Below are 22183 nucleotides of genomic sequence, written 5' to 3' on the forward strand. Positions count from 1 at the left end.
ATATTACTGAAGAAAAAAAATAAAAACTAAAACAGCCAAATGGGGCTATGCATACGAACTTAAAAGGTTTAAATAAAACAGAAATACATACCTTTTATTTTTACTTCCTTAACTTGTGGAGGGTATATCCTGTAGCAAAGCCCTAAGTTTTTTCATGAAAGCCCGTTTCAGTCAATAAGTGTTAAAAAGAGGTGTAAAGATATTGACAATAAGCTATGCAAACCTACCAAGACATGCAATTGTTTAAATCAAGGCGCGAGTCGAAAAACACCATCCGATACTATTAGTTAACGATTAACACATTTCTATATGTATTGTAAGCATACAATACAACTGATAATATGTTGCGCTTATTTATCTGGTGTACCGACATTTTTGCGTGTTTAACGGCTGAAATCTAACGTGGTTTGTGCCCTTCAGAATGAAAACAGTTTGCATTTACCTTTTTAATAAAAAGTGAGCTTTTAAGCCTGAGAAATCACTCCGTAAATGCACACGTTTAATTCTTTATAACTTCAAACAACTGAACTATCCAGAACATTTCAGGCATACATCCAGCATTCAAACTATGTATAAAAAGCACAACTGTTAAAGGAATTCAGCATTTCTTAATTGAAAATGTTCCTTTAATCCTCAACATGTCTCAATGAGTCGTTCTGGTGGTTTTACTTGACGTTTTGATACTCTGGTTAACTGTGTTTGCAGTTGAGATGTTCTTTCCTGATTTATACTTGTTTTCTCGTTAATATTTGTTTCGCTGGTGTTAGTGTTCCGATTAGAGGTTATCGGTCCTTTGATGTCTCGACGGTTTCTTCTTAGAACAGCTCCTATTACGCAATTCCGTCACATACTGGTCTATTGTTTCTCCGCTTTTCTGGAAACATGTAAAAAAACTTGTGCCGCTCAAACTTCACATTGCGCTTTGGGTTGCAATACGTTTCGAATTTTTCAACTATTTTGTTCAATTTCATATTGTCTCCATCTTCTTCAAACTGAAAATTGTTATACACCTCTAGCGCCTCTTCGCCAATTACATGTAGAAGCATAGTCGCTTTCATTTTTTCACTTTTCCTATCTGCTTCAATCGCAGCAAGATACAACTCGAATCTCTGTTTAAATCTTTTCCAATTTTCAGCTACATTTCCCTTTAAGTGGAGATTTGGTGGGGGCTGTAATCCTAACATTTTTTTTTCTCTTTTGCTAGAACGTCTTAACGCTTTCTGACCACGTTTTCGGGTTACTCACAGACACGAGACTCGTTCAAAAGCTGAACCTCTTCACATTCCTCTTCCAATCCGCCACTTCTGACACCATGTAGTGATCTTGCTAGGTTCGTAGTTTAATCAATACACAGGATTGAAAGATATAATAACTTTTTAATAGACAGACTTTACAGACATTTACTGTACAAGTTATTACTCGTTCTTTAGTTCACGCCCATTCTCCTACTTGCATCGGCATTCACAGGCATTACTAATCATTCTTTAAGTATCCCTTAATAGACCTTACTAATCAACTATCATTACAAAATCCAACGTGGTTTGTGCCCTTCAGATTGAAAACAGTTAGCATTTGCCTTTTTAATAAAAGGCGAGCTTTTAAGCCTGAGATATCACCCCGTAAATACACACGTTTAATTGCACATGTGTTAATATGTATGCTTACACAGTATTAAAAGACACTCAAAAATTAACGTCATTTACCTTCGTTCCCGCGTTTGACTCGTGCTGTAAATCTCTTCCTTGTTTTTAGTTCACGTGATTACGTAGGAGGCGTGATGACGCGATACGTGACTCCGCCTCCTCCATTAGAGTATATGGACAAAAAATAGGTTCCAGTTATGACCATTACGCGTAGACTTTTGAAATGAAACCTGCCTAACTTTTGTAAGTAAGCTGTAAGGAATGAGCCTGCCAAATTTCAGCCTTCTACCTACACGGGAAGTTGGAGAATTAGTGATGAGTGAGTGAGTCAGTCAGTCAGTCAGTCAGTGAGGGCTTTGCCTTTTATTAGTATATATATATATATATATATATATATATATATATATATATATATATATATACACACACACAGTGGAACCTCGGTTCACGAACGTCTCGGTACACGTACAACTCGGTTTACGACCAAAACGTTCGCCAAACTTTTGCCTCTGTTCACGACCACACACTCGGTATACAAACAAGCCAGTTTCCCTTCCGGTCTGTGCACGCCGATTACTGTATTTAAGCATGTTATTTACGTAATGTTACTTTTCTCTTTTTTTCAAATGTTTATTTTTTTCCATGTGCTTAAAACTCATTTAAAAAGAGTGTTTACAGTGATCGGGCTGTAATGCTATTAGCGTGAACTCCTGCAATGTTACTGTCTTGGTTGGCTTTTAAATAAAGTTCGGATTTGTTGAAATGTTCCTTTTTTCCCAACTACATTGAGGAAATAACAGATGCAGCACAACATCTGAGAGTTTTGCAAGAAGGCTCGTTTCACTCTGCTAAAAATTTACATTGAAAGTCATTTCACCTGTCAGCAGGAACCACTATAAAACTAGTGTTGTTTTTAGAAATTGATGGTGCATAAGCACTGCTACAGAAACCTAAAAGACATATATCCAATCTAACAGGAATGATCATAATAAACTGTAAATGACCACATTTACATTTTAGTTTTTTTTGCTTTAAGAAGCTAATCCTGAATCAATCACATCAACATTGATTATAAAAGTCAAAATTACTCCACCCAACTTACTCTCACTCAGCTTCATTTTAGCTGATTCTATTCTTCGTGTCATAACATTGACAGCCTTACAGGTGTAATTGTCCGCATCCTCAAAGTTCACTGACTATACTCTAGTCCTTCACCGTTAAGCTTCTTCCCAAGATACCAGGTAAAGCTTGCAGTCGGCTGAGGCACAGCAGAACATGTCAGTCTGACAGTTTCTCCAACATGTGGATTTTGTATGGTCTTTTATGTTGGCATGGGTATTCAAGCTTTCCTTTAACATGTCCAAAAATGTGCAAGTTGGGTTAACTGGTGATTCCGGATTAGTCAGTGTGTGTCTGCGTGTGCCCTGTGATGGACTGTTACTTTGTCCAACACTACCTCCCTTGTGCATAGTTCTGCCAGGCTCTAGTCCCCAGTCACCCTGAGATGTATTAAGTGGGACTAAGAATGTTATTTTATGAAATTCCGACATAAATCACAGTGAGAATATTTGTTAAATATTCTTTATTTTGGAAAGGACTTTTAGTGGTGAGCTCCTCCCTAAATCATTTTATTTGAATGATATAATTCAGGTGAAGAAGATGTACACTAAATGTGCTTATTGTTAACCAATATAATCTTATTAATGCAAAAAGATATTTCCATTTCAGATTAACAGTATAGTTAAGTACCTTACCTACGCTAAAACAAACCATTATGAAACACATTTTGTCATGTTTTACCTTCCTCTCCAGTACTGGACTTTCACTAAAAATAGCCCCCCAAAGGTAAATCAGTGCACAACAGCATTTATTACCATTTAAAATTATTTGACATGGGTAAGAGTTGCTGTTAGAAAGATTGACGCCACTACACTTTGTAATGCTACATCAAGACATCTCCAGGTATTGTCGGCAAAGTGTTTTATTTCAATTTTAGACCTTCAGTATGTGCCAAAGAAATCCATTCTATTGAATGTTCTATCCTCTGGTCAGTAGACCAACAGTATATTCTAATTAGATTGTTTGATATAGTGCTTGTCATTAATATGGTTCTGTAGAAAATCAAGTATTGAATTATGAAGCACATCAGTGGTCACACTTATATCTGGAAGTGTACTCTACATTCTAAATGTACAGAAAGATTTTGTGTGGTTTTTACTGTGTCTCCTGCCCTTTTTGACCAAGTCCTCCAACCACTAATAGTACAGTATATATAGTATATGTCAACTAAAGTACCAAACGTTTAAAGACTTTCCAGAATTACACAAGGAAAAAGCAGTGAATGTTTGTCTCTAAAGTTTCTAGTATATCACTAAGCCACATAGACTCTGGGTGACTAGAAACAAGTTTACTTCTGAACATAAAAGGTTAATGATTGTTTACTTACTAATGACGTCCATTTTATATTTGTTATTGCTGATCATCGTTCTGGCTGAACTGAATGCTATACACTGATATACACCATTATCCAAAGGTAGAACAGGATGAAAGGTTAGTTGTTTCTTGGTTTTAGACATGGTAATCCTGTTACATGATAAAAGAAGCTCTTGGTTCTTTATCCAGAGTGCTGAATCCACGTGTTCAGATGTATCATATTTCAGAGAGAATTTGTATGTTTCTACTGGCTGTTCAGGGTCTGACGTTAGTTTGAAAGCAGAAATACACTCTGAAGAGAAAGGAAACAACAGCAATTAATTATACAACACTTCACAAAAGAAAAATATGACCCTTAATTATTTTTCCAGTGTATTTATAATATTTGAGGTATTAGAGAAAACCCAGCAGAATATACAGCCCCAAATCAAAAAGCATGTAAAATGCAAATAAAAAAAAGTAGTGATTCTTAAATTTACTTGGCTTTTTATTTCACTGCAGACAGTATGGACCCAAGATACTGCATGTTTTATCCATTCATCCATCCATTTTCCAACCCGCTGAATCCAAACACAGGGTCACGGGGGTCTACTGGAACCATTCCCAGCCAACAAAGGGCACAAGGCAGGAACCAATCCTGGGCAGGGTGCCAACCCACCGCAGGACACACACAAACGCACCCAGCACACACTAGGGCCAATTTAGAATCGCCAATCCACCTGACCTGCATGTCTTTGGACTGTGGGAGGAAACCGGAGCACCCAGAGGAAACCCACGCAGACACGGGGAGAACATGCAAACTCCACGCAGGGAGGACCCGGGAAGCGAACCCAGGTCCCCAGGTCTCCCAACTGCGAGGCAGCAGCGCTACCCACTGCGCCACCCATGTTTTATCTGGTCAGCTTAATATCATTCATTAATATACATCCATCCTGCATTTCAGGCCTATAATACATTTCAAAAACATTTGGGACGGGGACAAATTAGAGCCAGTAATTAGATAAAATAATGAAATAATGATGTGATTTGGAACAGGTGATTGTAATCATGATTTGGTACAAAAGGAGTATCCACAAAAGAAACAATCTTTGAGAAGCAAACATGAACAGAAGATCTCCAGTTTGTCAACAAATGAGTGACAAAATTATTGAAATGTTTAAAAACAATGTTCCTCAAAGAAAGATTGGAAAATGATTTGCATATTTCTCCCTCTATTGTGCATAATATCATTAAATGATTCAAGGAATCTGGAAGAATTTCAGTGTGTAAAGGGCAAGGGTGCAAGTCTAAGCTGAACATCTGTGATCTCTGATCCCTTAGATGGCACTGCATCAAGAACCATAATTCATCAATAGCTGATATAACCACATGGGCAAGGGATGACTTTGGCAAACCTTTGCCAAGCACTGCAATATGGAGTGACATTCACAAATGCAACTTCAAGCTTTTACTGTGCAATAAAGAACCTTTGTGTTAACCATGCCTAGAAGCTGTGTTGACTTCTCTGGGCTCGGAGGAATCTGGTATGGACCATCACACAGTGGAAACATGTATTGTGATCGGAAGGTTCAGTGTTCCAGATCTTTTTGAAAGAAATGGACACTGTGTGCTCTGGACCAAAGACAAAAAGGACTATCTAGACCACAGGTGTCGAACTCCAGTCCTGGAGGGCTGCAGTGGCTGCAGGTTTTCATTCTAACCATCATCTTCATTAGTGACCAGTTTTTGCTGCTAATTAACTTTTTTTTTTACCGCAGTTTTATTTAACCTGACTCAAGCCCCTTTGTTGTTTCTTTTTATTTAATTAGTAGCCAAACAATAATGAGACACAAAACAAGCCACCACATGACCAGTATGGGATCCCAGACATTTTTCATTCCCAGTAATGAAACTGCTGTAATTCCTGGGAAAACGGGAACGGCCAAGCTCGCATATATAGCGTGTAAAAGTGTAAAAATCGATCATGAAATAACAGAGTTATAGTTGAAAATAATTAAGGAGGCGCCATTTTGCAGCTTGCACTTCATCAGACAACAGCTTTGAACAGCAACTTGAAATTGCAATGTGTCAGTCTGTTGCATCCGCATTATCTGTGCCAAGAAACTTGCCATCACAGAATGATGACAAGAAACTGGATGCATCAGTAAAAGCTGAAATGGCGGTGTTTCAGCGCAACGGCAAGCGCGGGCATTGTTTAGAACAAGTGTATCAGTATCTGATGATTGTGCCACCTACTTCAGTGGAGGCAGAGCGTGCTTTCTCAGCGGCTGACGTACTTCTGCACGAAGGTGCACACTCGCACGGACAACCGCACGCTGGACACGTTAATAATAATAATTCATTACATTTATATAGCGCTTTTCTCAGTACTCAAAGCGCTATCCACACAGGGAGGAACCGGGAAACGAACCCACAATCTCCTTACTGCAAAGCAGCAGCTCCATCACTGCGCCACCTGTGAGGACGTTGTGCCTTCTATGCTCTTATTACCACAACTAAAAATACATGTACTTCTATGAACTGCTTGTAGATAAGGTTAGTCTTTTATTTGTGTCAACATATTGCAGTAGTTTGATTAAAATAAGTGTCAGTCATTCTAAAACCGTTCACATGTGAGAAGCCCGGGATTCCCGAATTCCCGGGAATGGATAAACCCGTCCGGGAATGGATTCCCTAATGACCAGCTTTTCTGTGTCCGTCTCACAATATTTGAAAATAAAGAAAGGTGAATGTCTTAGTAAGGTTGATCTCTCAGGTCACCAAAACATTTTGACAATGTTCTTAGAAAAAAAATCAACAGTTTCGTAAATGTCTGCTGTGGCAGAATGAGGGCAACAACAAGCTGTGGAATTAAATAGCGGGTTTAATTAACAGCAAGAATGGGCTTCTCATTAAGAAAGTGATTGGAGTGAAATTGGTTGGAGTTTGAAGCCCTGATTTAGCTGGTCATTTGCTGGCTCGTTGCAAGTCTCGTTTCTGTTTGGCTGTCATTTAACGAAGAAAAGAATCCATTCAGAGGACTGAATCCTTAAAAACAGGGCAATTAAAATGAAGGGAAAAGAAGTTAATTAGCAGTGAAAATTGGTCACTGATTAGGAAAAGGGTTAGAATGAAAACCTGCAGCCACTGTGGCCCTCCAGGACTGGAGTTTGACACCCCTGATCTAGACTGTTATCAGTAACAAGTCCAAATGCCAGGGTCTGTCATGGTATGGGGTTGTGTCAGTGCACTTGGCAAAGGTAATTTATACTTCTGTTATGGCAGCATTAATGCAGAATAGTACATTGAGATTTTAGAGCAACATATGTTGTCTTCAAGACGACATCTTTTCAAGGAACATCCATGCATCTTTCACCAAGACAATGCAAAACTACATTCTGAACACTTTACAAAGATATGGATGCAGAAGATGAGGGTACAGATACTGGACTGGCCTGCCTACAGTCTTGACCTGACCCCAAAAGAGAATGTGTGGGGAATTATGAAATGAAAAATGCAACAATGATGATCCCATACTGGTGAACACCTTAACACACAAAAATAACACTTGAAATGCTTCACTGCTTGGTATCCTCAGTGCTACTATGTCTTTTAAGTGTTGTGAGAAAGAATGGCACCATTGTAAACTGGTGAATGCTTTACCATCCCAATTTTATTTTGTAACCTGTTGCAGGACTGACATGCAGGAATGTATCTATATTAACAAATAAATAAAGTTGATCAGATAAAACTATCTCCCACACAGACATATTGAAAACGTCGGTACTGGGGACCCCCTGTGGCTGCGGGTTTTTGTTTTAACCCGCTTCTGTTTTTAATTGGAATCCGGGGCTAGTTAAGTGAACTGTTATTGCCCAGATTTTGTGTTTTGGGAACAATAAGGAATTTAGAAAACTAAGCTTGGCAAAAAAATATATATATATTAAAATGTACTAAGCAGTTATATGGGAATAATGTATATTTTTTTCTTTTTAACAATATTTTCAACTTGATGTTCACTCTATTTTTCCAGGTGTTCTAATTGTTTAATTAATCCATTGTTTTCTAATTAGTGGGTATAACGCTAAAGTAGTTGCAGCCTTTCATGATTCAGTGTCCTTTTCCTGGGTGTCTGCTCTGCTAGTTTTTAATTGTCATTAATAAGATACAACAAAGGGGGAAAACTGCACAGAGAAAGGGCAAAATATAAAGAAAGCAACAAAAGTGAGTTAAGCATTTAAATCTATAGCAAAAATGGAAATATTTCTAAATGTCTTATAATAAATGTCAAAATCATGCCTCTGTGCTTTCTTAATATATAAATAAGAGAAGAGAAAAAAAAACAGCTAATTCAATGAGATCAGTGTTAGCAGTTGCTGACTGATTATGAATCTGGTTGAAGCAAAAACCTGAAGCCACAGTGGGCCCTCAGGACCGACTTTGAGAACCACTGGTTTAGAGGAATATTATGGACAAAATTAAATAAATTAATGAATAAGAAACACAAACACACTGATTTATGCTCACATTTCATAACAAATTTAATTATTTGTGCTTACATTTCACAGTACTTTTATTTATTTATTCATTTAATTTTGTCCAAAATATTCCTCCATATTATTGTTTTGGGATAGGCACCTTGAAAAACATCTGTACCAGTTACTAATCCATCGTTGGGCTGCAAAAACATCTCCTCTTATATCTGTTCCTATTGCGGCAATAAGCTCCCTAATATGTTGAACCAATGGTGCTACAGTAATAAGGAGTGCACAATAATAATTTGGAAAATTGAAAAACTGGCAGTTTAGTAGAGTTTCTGCCCTTAATGTGGGCCTCGTGATGGGTAATGATTATAAGACAAGGTGTGCTATAATTTGTTGACTTGTGAACAAAATAAGGCAATAGGGTCCCTGGTACTGAATTACAGTTCTAGATATGGATTAATTAGAACAGGTGAGCCAATCTACTATGATTGATCTACTATGATCTACTATGCCTCAATTCTAATGCATTTAATGAGAGATCATTGATCCATGTCAGAGACCAACTCAGGGTTAGTTGCTCAATTCAAAAATGCTGCTGCAGATTTCAGGACAAGAATTTCTAAAATCTACCAACCCAGTGAAAACCGGGCTCTGATGTCTGACATAGTGGGATTGTTAGCAGGTGCTAAGTTAGTAACAAATTCAAGGGATGTTACCAAACAGAGAGAATTTACACTATTGGTCAAAAGTTTGGGGTTACACAAAAATGTTTACGTTTTTGATAGAAACTGATACCTTTCTAGGGCAGCACGGTGGCGCAGTGGTAGTGCTGCTGCCTCGGAGTAAGGAGACCTGAGTTTACTTCCTGGGTCCTCTCTGCGTGGAGTTTGTCCCTAGTGTGTGCTTGAAGTGTGTGTGTGTGTGTGTGCCCTGCAATAAGTTGGCACCATGCCCGGGATTTGTTCCTGCCTTGCACCCTGTGTTGGCTGGGATTGGCTCCAGCAGACCCCCGTGACCCTTTGTTAGGATATAGCGGGTTGGACAATGACTGACTGACTGACAGATACCTTTCTTAATTAAGATATCATTAAATTGGTTTTAAAATATAGCCAAGACATTACATCTGTTGCTAATAAGCATTACTGCTTGAAATGACTGATTTTTATTATTCACATAGTGCACAGAATAACAAGTTTCAGTGGTGCTAAAGCATTTAGAAGGTTTCTCTAATAACGAATTAGCACAAAGGGAGTTTACTACTAGGACTCTGAAGGAACTGTTGCAACTTTGTAACCTTATGTGAATAATAAATTAAAAATCAGTCATTTCAAGCAGTAATAGCCATTAGCAATACTAGTAAGGCTTTGGCTATATTTTTAGATTAATGTAATCATATCTTGATTAAAAGGAATTAATTTCTATCAAAAACATGGGTGACTCCAAAATTTTGATCAGAAGCTGGTAAAGATATTGGTTTAGATTCTACAACTGCTGAGGAAAACCTGAATGTGAAACAGGGGGTGTCCGTTGGGTATAAGGGAGTGAATACCCAGGTCTCTCATGAGCTGATAAACTTTGCATCATCATCTGTAAAGGGACAGGAATGTGATTTTCTAGCTTAAGAGCTTCAACAATTCTTACTGAAGATTTGACTGATACAAGGTTTAATATTGAATATTGAACAAGATACTTTTTCAAAGAACTGGAGGTGGAGGTGCAGTAGTGAGTGGTAATCGTCAGGTTTTGTCAGAGATTGTATTAGGTGACAGTGATATGAGTGGTAGTAGGACGACTGTATTATCGTAGTATTTCCCTTTACCTGTTTTCTTCAAGGGTAAGTGTACTCATCAAGATTGTTACCGGGTTGGTCTACTGTTGCACTTTAAGATTAACACACACATACATAGCTATATGCATACACACAGAAACTCAACAGTGCCCTATGAAACAAACACACAGCTGGTTAACATCTGGCACTTTAAACCATACAAGTGCCTTAGGAATAACACAGCCTGTCACTCACTCAGCACTTCAAGAGATTTACTTATTATTGGCACAAACAACCTACAATGTTTTAATGATATCTCAAACCTAAATATTACTTTTGGTCTTCAAGAATACATTTAAACATACAAGGACTCAGCACTCTTGACTATATGCCATTTATTAGCCAAGAATGCCTTACTTTATGTATTGTTCCCTACTATGGGGTGGAGCTCTCACCCGCAGCCTTAATAAACCTCACAGCACAGAGGTAATGGCATAGCTCCGGCTGCACCAGGTGCTCAAAGAAATCTACCTTATTACTTCAGTAACTCTAGACATTAAGACAAAGCATAGAAAGTTAAAAGCAGCAAGGTATTTATTACAGGAATAATAATAATACCAGTGGAACAAACAATAATTGAAAATAGGACTGATAGTAAAGTCTGGATATATATAGTCTTTAGTAAAAGCTTATGAAATGTTAAAGATGACAAGTATGAACGTCGCAAGCGGCTTGTGATCGAGCACTCGTAGTTATTCATTAGACACTTCTCTGACGTCGCCCTGTTATCTTCTGACGTCTTTGTCCCTTCTTCTTCCTCCCTCCTTCCTATATCACTCTGCAGATGAGGAATATTTATAATAAAAATCTTCCGGGAGGGTTTGCAAGATTTTATTGTTAGATATTCTGATTGGCTGGCTGTCAGTATGATGAATGAATTCACTGTCCATTTTCCAAAACAATAAAACTTTTTTTATGTTCTCTGAGGCATCGGCAGGTCTTCCTTTCCCAGACTGTAAAATAATTAGATGTCCATCCTTTATCAGGTTATAAAGTAATTGATAGCCTGAGCCACCAGCATGTCTTCCTTTCTTTGTTGGAACAACTGTTTAAAAGTGAGATATAAGTGGGAAGAAGAAATGCTTTGATTTGTCCTGAATGTAGTTCATCTGTTGTCTTGTATTGAACAAAATATAATCTAAATATAAACCAAAATGTATAGGTTTTGTACCCCACAACAATGACGTAAAGAGATTTGACCTGCACTTGCACTTTGTGTTTTGTATGGTGTATGCAAAGAAGCTTACAAGTAGTATTTCTTTTCTCAGCTATATAAGTAAGGCCACTCAGACTGCTCGCAAATTACTTTATGAACATTGAAAAGACTAGGAAATAATAGAATGTAGTGAAGACATTGTCAAAAAGGCAAGCACGGGTCATAACACTTGCTGTCAAAAAACAGAAACAAGCATCAAAAAAACAGAAGCCAAAACATAAATCAACGTTGAAAAGGGTCAAGGTTCAGAACAAGAAAAAATAAAAACCTGATGCCCTGGCCTACTTGAATTCAAGGCTAATTGGCACTAAAGCGATCAAAAACATTTACCAACTGAGGGATAGCATGAATGCATAATCATGATATTTATATGTAATGATCTGTGATGTCACAAAAGTGACCACATGGTCTTGTGAGCAGGACCAAGATGTCATGTTAATAATAAACAGAAGATGGTAAAAAAAATTAAATATGAAAATGTTAAACAAATTAGTCCATGCCAATGGAAAACCCTAAATTTGAAGAGACTTCGTGCCAGCAAAGCAGCGGGTCCAGATGGAGTATAACCACGACTGCTGAAGATCTGTGCGTTAGAGCTGGGGAGTCCTCTACAGCGCATTTTCAACCTGAGCCTGGAACAGGGGAGAGTCCCAAGGCTTTGGAAATCATCTTGCATCACCCCAGTCCCAAAGGTATCACGTCCTAGTGAGCTGAATGACTTCCGGCCTGTCACTCTGAAGTCACATGTGATGAAGACCATGGAGAGACTGCTGCTTCACCACCTGAGGCCACAGGTCCAACACGCCCTCAACCTTCTGCAGTTCGCATACCAGGAGAAGGTGGGAGCGGAGGATGCCATCATCTACATGCTACACCGACCCCTCAATCACTTGGACAGAGGCAGTGGTGCTGTAAGAATTATGTTTCTAGACTTCTCTAGCGCCTTCAACACCATCCAACCTCTGCTCCTTAGGGACAAGCTGACAGAGATGGGAGTAGATTCATACCTAGTGGCATGGATCGTGGACTATCTTACAAACAGACCTCAGTATGTGCGTCTCAGGAACTGCAGGTCTGACATTGTGGTCAGCAACACAGGAGCGCCGCAGAGGACTGTACTTTCTCCGGTCCTGTTCAGCCTGGTATCCGTCAATAAGGGCGCGCACATAAAGGCGACCTTCAAAAGGGTGACCCCAATTGGGCGCGGCGAATAAAAGCGCACATAAATAAAAGCAATCTTCAAAAGGACGACCTCAATTGAGCGCCGAATAAATGCGCTCTGGTTTCCTCCCACAGTCCAAAGACATGCAGGTTAGGTGGATTGGCGTTTCTAAATTGGCCCTAGTGTGTGCTTGGTGTGTGGGTGTGTTTGTGTGTGTCCTGCAGTGGGTTGGCACCCTGCCCAGGATTGGTTCCTGCCTTGTGCCCTGTGTTGGCTGGGATTGGCTCCAGCAGACCCCCGTGACCCTTTGTTCGGATTCAGCAGGTTGGAAAATGGATGGATGGATGGATAAATGCGCGCGCAAATAGTGCTTCAAAAGAGTGACGTCAATTGGGCGCAGCGAATAAAGGCAAACGCAACAAAATTACAGAAAATTTATTAGATAAAGGTAATGATTGAACGTATAAAAAGGTGAAAGCAAGAATATTAAAACATCCAATTAATTAATGCATGAACTTCTAACGAACTACTTCTAACGAACTATTTCTAAAGCTCTCTATATTTGGTTGTTTTCAAAATTACAGAAAATTAGATTAAGGCAATGACTGAATGTATAAAAAGGTGAAAGCAAGTTACACTTGAAGCTGTAGATTATGTGCAATGCCACGTAGATATTCGAGATGCGGTCTATTAGCATAATCAAGGAGAATTAATTTAATTCGCTCCGAAGGTCATTCTTTTGAAGCGCTCCTTTATTTGTGTGCGCATTTATTCGGCGCTCAATTGAGGTCGTCCTTTTAGAAGCTCGCCTTTATTTACGCGCGCCTTTATTCGGCGCTCAATTGAGGTCGCCCTTTTGAAGATCGCTTTTATTTATGTGCGCTTTTAATCTCCGCGCCCAATTGAGGTCGCCCTTTTGAAGGTCGCCTTTTTGTGCGCGCCCTTATTGAATAGAACCGTTCAGCCTATATACATCGGACTTCCAATATAACTCTGAGTCCTGCCACGTGCAAAAGTTCGCTGACGACACTGCTATTGTGGGCTGCATCAGGAGTGGGCAGGTGGAGGAGTATAGGAACCTCATCAAGGACTTTGTTAAATGGTGTGACTCAAACCACCTACACCTGAACACCAGTAAAACCAAGGCGCTGGTGGTGGATTTTAGGAGGCCCAGACCCCTCATGGACCCCGTGATCGTCAGAGGTGACTGTGTGCAGAGGGTGCAGACCTATAAATACTTGGGAGTGCAGCTGGATGATAAATTGGACTGGACTGCCAATACTGATTCTCTGTGCAAGAGAGGACAGAGCCGGTTATACTTCCTTAGAAGACTGGCGTCCTTCAACATCTGCAATAAAATGCTGCAGATGTTCTATCAGACGGTTGTGGCAAGCGCCCTCTTCTACGCGGTGGTGTGCTGGGTAGGCAGTATTAAGAAGAAGGATGCCTCACGCCTGGACAAACTGGTGAGCAAGGCAGGCTCTATTGTAGGCATGGAGCTGGACAGTTTGACATCTGTGGCAGAGCGACGGGCGCTCAGCAGGCTCCTATCAATTATGGAGAATCCACTGCATCCACTAAACAGTTTCATCTCCAGAGAGAGGAGCAGCTTCAGCAACAGACTGCTGTCACAGTCCTGCTCCACTGACAGACTGAGGAGATCGTTCCTCCCTCAAACTATGCGACTCTTCAGTTCCACCCAGGGGGTTAAACGTTAACATTATTCAAAGTTATTGTCTGTTTTTACCTGCATTTTTATTACTCTTTAATTTAATATTGTTTTCTGTAACAGAGGGGCAGCACAGTGGCACAGTGGGTAGCGCTGCTGCCTCGCAGTTGGGAGACCTGGGGACCTGGGTTCGCTTCCCGGGTCCTCCCTGCGTGGAGTTTGCATGTTCTCCCCGTGTCTGCGTGGGTTTCCTCAAGGCACTCTGGTTTTCTTCCACAGTCCAAAGACATGTAGGTTAAGTGGATTGGCGATTCTAAATTGTGCTTGGTGTGTGGGTGTGTTTGTGTGTGTCCTGTGGTGGGTTGGCACCCTGCCCGGGATTGGTTCCTGCCCTGTGTTGTCTGGGACTGGCTCCAGTGGACCCCCGTGACCCTGTGTTCGGATTCAGCGGGTTGGAAAATGGATGGATGGATGGATTTTTGTAACAGTATTCTGCTGCTGGAGTATGTGAATTTCCCCTTGGGATTAATAAAGTATCTATCTATCTATCTATCTATCTATCTATCTATCTATCTATCTATCTATCTATCTATCTATCTATCTATCTATCTATCTATCTATCTAAATGCAAAAACACGTATAGAATTGTGTGTATACTGTATTATAACACTTGATTGCTGCTATATTAAATACAACCTAAAGGACCTTACGGAATCAAATGATTAAGCCATTTTTGTGGCTGCACTTAATTCTGACTCTTTTATGTTCTGTAGTCCAGTCTGGGAAAACACTAAAAAGTCATGGCTGTACAGGATGGTAGGAATTTATAGTGAAATTTAATTAATTGATGTACTGTAATTGTAATAACAAACCATGGTGGTAACTGAGAATTACAGTAAATACACAAAAGGCAGAGCCTGAATCAAACTCAAAGATGAGAAATGAAGTAAGAGCATCAATAACCAGAATATTTCATGCAGCCTAAGCCAAAATAAAAGATGTAAATCAAAGCCATAGAGCAGAAAAGAATTCATAGCCAGTGATATCCTTATCAATAATACGGGTGTTTTTGTTTTGATTTCTCCTCAAACTTGAATAGTTAGGAACTGTATGACACTGACCTTTAAAATACCATTACATCACAAACAGCAAACAATGGTGGTGCCCATAATAAACACAAAAATGGCGCTGTGGGAAGGCATTTTAAAAATAACACCAAAAAAATTCTAACATCTTCAAAAGAGAAATCTGACCATTTAATTCCACCTCACCAACAGACATTAGGTAAGTACAGATACAGGTAGAGAATAGGGCAAATACTAAGCTGTGAAAAGGAGGAGGAGACAAGGTGAGAGAAAGACAGGACCTGTGGAGTTGGCCTTAGTAGTGCAGTAGGTTTTGTTCTTTCATTTTTACTTTGTATTACTTTCTCTGCTCCACCCTTCCTGTAGGTATCTATACTAATAAAAGGCAAAGCCCTCACTCACTCACTCATTCACTCACTCACTCACTCACTCACTCACTCACTCACTCACTCATTACTAATTCTCCAACTTCCCGTGTAGGTGGAAGGCTGAAATTTGGCAGGCTCATTCCTTACAGCTTACTTACAAAAGTTAGGCAGGTTTCATTTCAAAATTCAAAGCGTAACGGTCATAACTGGAACCTCTTTTTTGTCCATATACAGTAATGGACGGCAGCTCGCTGGCCGTGGGAGGCGGGGTTGCGTAACGCGTCATCACGCCTCACACGTAATCACGTGCACTGACTGAAGGAGAAAGGAGGGCGTTATATGGCGTTCATTTATAAAACAGTGGACAAGCTGTGTAAAGGCAGCTTCACAAAAAAACAGATCCTTAACAAATTGTTATTGGTATATTTTCCCTCAGTTTAAAAAGGTTTTCTTTTCTTCTTAATAAAAATTTAAAAGCAGAACTTCGCCGCTGCAAAGGGCGCCTGACTTTATTGAAAAGAAACTAAACTTGCAGCGCCGCCGCTATTCAATGACACTTGCCTAACGCCTGACTTTATTGAAAAGAAACTAAACTTGCAGCGCCGCTCTTCAATGACGCGCCGCTATTCAATGACGCTTGCCTAACGTCTGACTTTATTGAAAAGAATCTAAACTTGCAGTGCTGCTATTCAATGACACGCCGCTATTCAATTACACTTGCCTTATGCCTGATGAGCCAAGAATTAGGGCGAAACACGTGTCAAGTACTCTTTGCATTATTTGACAGTATACTATTTTCAACCATTCTATGATCTGCTTCTCACAACTGAAGGCACTGTGGCTGATGTTAGCTGACTTGCTGGCCAACCATAAGTGTTACCTGGTAAGTAACCACCCATACAATCAGATTGTGATTCACACTACGAATGCCGTGAATGTAATTACCCCGATCTACATGCTGTCAAATAAACGAACCACACGCCGTGGCGCAATGTTAGGGGCTTCGCCTCTAGCGCTAACGTCCGAGGTTCGATTCCCGTAAGCGAGTGCAGTGAGTGTGTACGCCTGATGAGCCAAGAATTAGGATGAAACGTGTCGCGTACTCTTTGCATTATTTGACAGAAAACTATTTTCAACCATTCTATGATCTGCTTCTCACAACTGAAGGCACCGTGGCTGATGTTAGCTGACTTGCAGGCCAACCATAAGCGTTACCTGGTAGGTAACCACCCATACAATCAGATTGTGATTCAGACTGCGAATGCCGTGAATGTAATTACCCCGATCTACATGCTAGAGAAAACCTCAATGAAGAAGAAACAGTGTGTAAGCATACAGTGGTGTGAAAAACTATTTGCCCCCTTCCTGATTTCTTATTCTTTTGCATGTTTGTCACACAAAATGTTTCTGATCATCAAACACATTTAACCATTAGTCAAATATAACACAAGTAAACACAAAATGCAGTTTGTAAATGGTGGTTTTTATTATTTAGGGAGAAAAAAAAAATCCAAACCTACATGGCCCCTGTGTGAAAAAGTAATTGCCCCCTGAACCTAATAACTGGTTGGGCCACCCTTAGCAGCAATAACTGCAATCAAGCGTTTGCGATAACTTGCAATGAGTCTTTTACAGCGCTCTGGAGGAATTTTGGCCCACTCATCTTTGCAAAATTGTTGTAATTCAGCTTTATTTGAGGGTTTTTCTAGCATGAACCGCTTTTTTAAGGTCATGCCATAGCATCTCAATTGGATTCAGGTCAGGACTTTGACTAGGCCACTCCAAAGTCTTCATTTTGTTTTTCTTCAGCCATTCAGAGGTGGATTTGCTGGTGTGTTTTGGGTCATTGTCCTGTTGCAGCACCCAAGATCGCTTCAGCTTGAGTTGACGAACAGATGGCCGGACATTCTCCTTCAGGATTTTTTGGTAGACAGTAGAATTTATGGTTCCATCTATCACAGCAAGCCTTCCAGGTCCTGAAGCAGCAAAACAACCCCAGACCATCACACTACCACCACCATATTTTACTGTGGGTATGATGTTCTTTTTCTGAAATGCTGTGTTCCTTTTACGCCAGATGTAATGGGACATTTGCCTTCCAAAAAGTTCAACTTTTGTCTCATCAGTCCACAAGGTATTTTCCCAAAAGTCTTGGCAATCATTGAGATGTTTCTTAGCAAAATTGAGACGAGCCCCTAATGTTCTTTTTGCTTAACAGTGGTTTGTGTCTTGGAAATCTGCCATGCAGGCCGTTTTTGCCCAGTCTCTTTCTTATGGTGGAGTCGTGAACACTGACCTTAATTGAGGCAAGTGAGGCCTGCAGTTCTTTAGACGTTGTCCTGGGGTCTTTTGTGACCTCTCGGATGAGTCGTCTCTGCGCTCTTGGGGTAATTTTGGTCGGCCGGCCACTCCTGGGAAGGTTCACCACTGTTCCATGTTTTTGCCATTTGTGGATAATGGCTCTCACTGTGGTTCGCTGCTTTAGAAATGGCTTTATAACCTTTACCAGACTGATAGATCTCAATTACTTCTGTTCTCATTTGTTCCTGAATTTCTTTGGATCTTGGCATGATGTCTAGCTTTTGAGGTGCTTTTGGTCTACTTCTCTGTGTCAGGCAGCTCCTATTTAAGTGATTTCTTGATTGAAACAGGTGTGGCAGTAATCAGGCCTGGGGGTGGCTATGGAAATTGAACTCAGGTGTGATACACCACAGTTAGGTTATTTTTTAACAAGGGGGCAATTACTTTTTCACACAGGGCCATGTAGGTTTGGATTTTTTTTCTCCCTAAATAATAAAAACCACCATTTACAAACTGCATTTTGTGTTTACTTGTGTTATATTTGACTAATGGTTAAATGTGTTTGATGATCAGAAACATTTTGTGTGACAAACATGCAAAAGAATAAGAAATCAGGAAGGGGGCAAATAGTTTTTCACACCACTGTACATATTAACACATGTGCAATTAAACGTGTGCATTTACGGGGTGATTTCTCAGGCTTAAAAGCTCGCCTTTTATTAAAAAGGTAAATGCAAACTGTTTTCATTCTGAAGGGCACAAACCATGTTGGATTTCAGCCATTAAACGCGCAAAAATGTCGGTACACCAGATAAATAAGTGCAACATATTATCAGTTGTATTGTATGCTTACAATACATATAGAAATATGTTAATCGTTAACTAATAGTATGGGACGGTGTTTTTTGACTCGCGCCTTGATTTAAATGATTCCATGTCTTGGTGGGTTTGCGTAGCTTATTGTCAATATCTTTACACCTGTTTTTAAGACTTATTGACTGAAACGGGCTTTCACGAAAAAAGTTAGGGCTTTGCTACAGGATACACCTTCCACAAGTTAAGGAAGTAAAAATAAAGGTATATATTTCTGTTTTATTTAAACCTTTTAAGTTCGTATGCATAGCCCCATTTGGCTGTTTTATTTATTTATTTTTTTTCTTTCTTCAGTAATAGTTAATCTCCTTAAAGAAAAAGAACATATGCATTTTACTTTTTTTGTATCTCTTTAGTAATATTTTAGTGTAAAAGGATAACCAGTATTTAAACCTTTTATGTTACTTTATAAGTTATTTTACACAATGTTGAAAAATTAATAAGAAAGCTACATATTTTGGCAGCTGCTGCTTTAATTTTCAATGAAATGAAAAAAGCTCTCCAAGAGAAAACCTCAATGAAGAAGAAAGAGTTTGCACTATCTAAAAAGGAGAAACCCTCATTTATAAAGGTTTGCTGCAGATGACTTAACTGAAAATAAATGAATAGTTCCTAAGTGTATAATACATATTTATCTATTTGACTTATGCCTTTATTCCAGCAACTTGCAACATCTGAGGTACAATTTGTTACATTACTTTTGTTTTTTGCAGCACAGGCAGGTGAAGTGACTTCCTCAGGGTCACACAGTGGTGTCAGTACCAGGATTTGAACTGTCAAGCTCCGGGTTTGCTGAAATATTACTGAAGAAAGAAAAAAAACGAAAACGGGCAAATGGGGCTATGCATACAGATGTCCATCCATCCATTATCCAACCCGCTATATCCTAAATACAGGAGCCAATCCCAGCCAACACTGGGCACAAGGCAGGAAACAAACCCCGGGCAAGGTGCCAGCCCACCGCAGGGCGCACACACCCACACACCACGGACAATTTAGAATCATCAATGCACCTAACCTCTATGTCTTTGGACTGTGGGAGGAAACCGGAGTACCCGGAGGAAAACCAGACAGACACGGGGAGAACATTCAAACTCCACGCAGGGAATTGAACCCAGGTCTCCTAACTGGCACCTTTCACTGCGCCACCATACCGCCTGCATACAAACTTAAAAGGTTTAAATAAAATAGAAATATATACCTTTATTTTTACTTCCTTAACTTGTGGAGGGTGTATCCTGTAGCAAAGCCCTAACTTTTTTCATGAAAGCCCCTTTCAGTCAATAAGCCTTAAAAACAGGTGTAAAGCTAAACTTGCAGCACCGCTATTCAATTACACTTGCCTAACGCCTCTCCTAAGGGGAGATACTGTGGGATCTGGGCATCAGTCAAAGCACCAATCACAGGCCCGATTAGAAAGCGGGAACCTGTGATTTGTCATCTCCCTCCCATGTAACAATCACAGCCCGTGTTACAACGCACTATGTATGTATGTGTATATGTATATATATGTTTACATAACCTCTTTAACACACTACTTCTCCGCTGCAAAGCGCAGGTATTTTGCTAGTCTGTGTAATAAAAGTGCCATATTTTTTTATCTTTTTACCTCCCAGTTTTAATTTATGTGTGTGAAAGACTTTAATCTGTTTATATCTGTTTAATGTTTTTGGTGACATAGCAATACTAAACAACAATGACAAAAAGTCAGATTACTTGACTTTTTTAATCTTCCCAGTTGGTTTTGAACTCCTTGCCTCTTTCATGGACTATTCACATGCTCATTCAGGAAGTAGTCCACTGAGGCAGTGCAGGCTCTGAGAGACTGCTTTGGAACTACGAATTGGGATATCCTGCAAGGATCATATAGTGAGAACACTGATTGTTGTTGACTGCACTACTGACTACATCAACTTCTGTATGGACGTTGTAGTTCCAGTAAGAACAGTACGCTGATATGCTAACAACAAGCCATGGATTACAAGTGACATCAAGGGCCTTTTGAACCAGAAGAAAATGGCTTTTAAAGGTGGTGATCAGCATGAGAACAAGCGCGTGCAGAAGGAACTCTGCATCCAGCTCAGGGCGGCGAAGGAGCAGTACAGGAGAAAGCTGGAGCAGAAGTTGCAGAATAACAGCATTAAGGAAGTGTGGGATGGGATGAAGATCACCACTGGTTGCAGCTCGAAGCGGGGTGCCACCATCGAGAGAGACGTGGAGAGAGCAAACCACATGAACAACATCTTTAATAGGTTTGACCCCCTTAACACACTCTCACCTCAGAGTACTGCACCCTCCACCCATCCTTCTGTTGATACCAGCATAGGAGAGAGTTTCCCACCACCCACAATTACAGCAGCCCAGGTAAGCAGAGAGCTGAGGAGACTTTGTGCCAGCAAAGCAGTGGGTCCAGATGGAGTATTGCCACGACTTCTGAAGGCCTGTGCGTTGGAGCTTGGTAGTCCTCTACAGCGCATCTTCAACCTGAGCCTGGAACAGGGGAGAGTCCTGAGGCTTTGGAAAACATCTTGCATCACCCCCGTCCCAAAGGTATCACGTCCTAGTGAGCTGAATGACTTCCGGCCTGTCACACTGATGTCCCATGTGATGAAGACCATGGGGTGGCTGCTGCTTCACCACCTGAGGCCACAGGTCCACCACACCCTCAACCCTCTGCAGTTCGCATACCAGGAGCTGTAAGAATTATGTTTCTGGACTTCTCTAGCGCCTTCAACACCATCCAACCTCTGCTCCTTAGGGACATGCTGAAAGAGATGGGAGTAGATAGATAGATAGATAGATAGTGAAACAGATTGAGGTGTGGTCCACATCTTGAACCCTCAGGTACCACTCTGAACACCAGGTAAAAGTATAAATGGTATTTATTTTACTATTATGTGCACGAAGCACTCCCCACACCACACTATTCATACACTACACAATTCTCAATACTACAACCTCTCCTCCTCACCCAGACACTTCACCCTCCTACCTCCCAGCTCAGCTCAGTGTCTGGGCTTTCCCACAGTCCTTTTATATCCCCTGACCCAGAAGTGGTTCCTGGCTAAACCCACAAGTCCTTATTCCCTCCGGGTCAGGGTAAACAGTCCTTCCTTCAGCCCGGGAGCACGTCGTTCCTTCC

The 22183-nt window shown here is 40.3% G+C and overlaps 1 protein-coding gene across 7 annotated transcripts in view; it reads right to left on the reverse strand.

Moving 5' to 3' along the window:
• The window catches only part of LOC114667831 (hemicentin-1-like), a 314465-nt gene that overhangs the window by 150715 nt on the left and 141567 nt on the right, over positions 1–22183 (reverse strand). For all 7 annotated transcript variants that reach the window (XR_007933768.1, XR_007933767.1, XM_051920622.1 and 4 more), the window contains one exon: positions 4090–4368. Coding sequence is in view for 5 of the 7 variants with exons in the window: in XM_051920622.1 (XP_051776582.1) it covers positions 4090–4368 (279 nt within the window). In the remaining 2 variants the exon portion in view is untranslated. The remainder of the gene's footprint in view (positions 1–4089; positions 4369–22183) is intronic.

Source organism: Erpetoichthys calabaricus, chromosome 17 (assembly GCF_900747795.2).
Source record: "Erpetoichthys calabaricus chromosome 17, fErpCal1.3, whole genome shotgun sequence".
Lineage (NCBI taxonomy): Eukaryota > Metazoa > Chordata > Cladistia > Polypteriformes > Polypteridae > Erpetoichthys > Erpetoichthys calabaricus.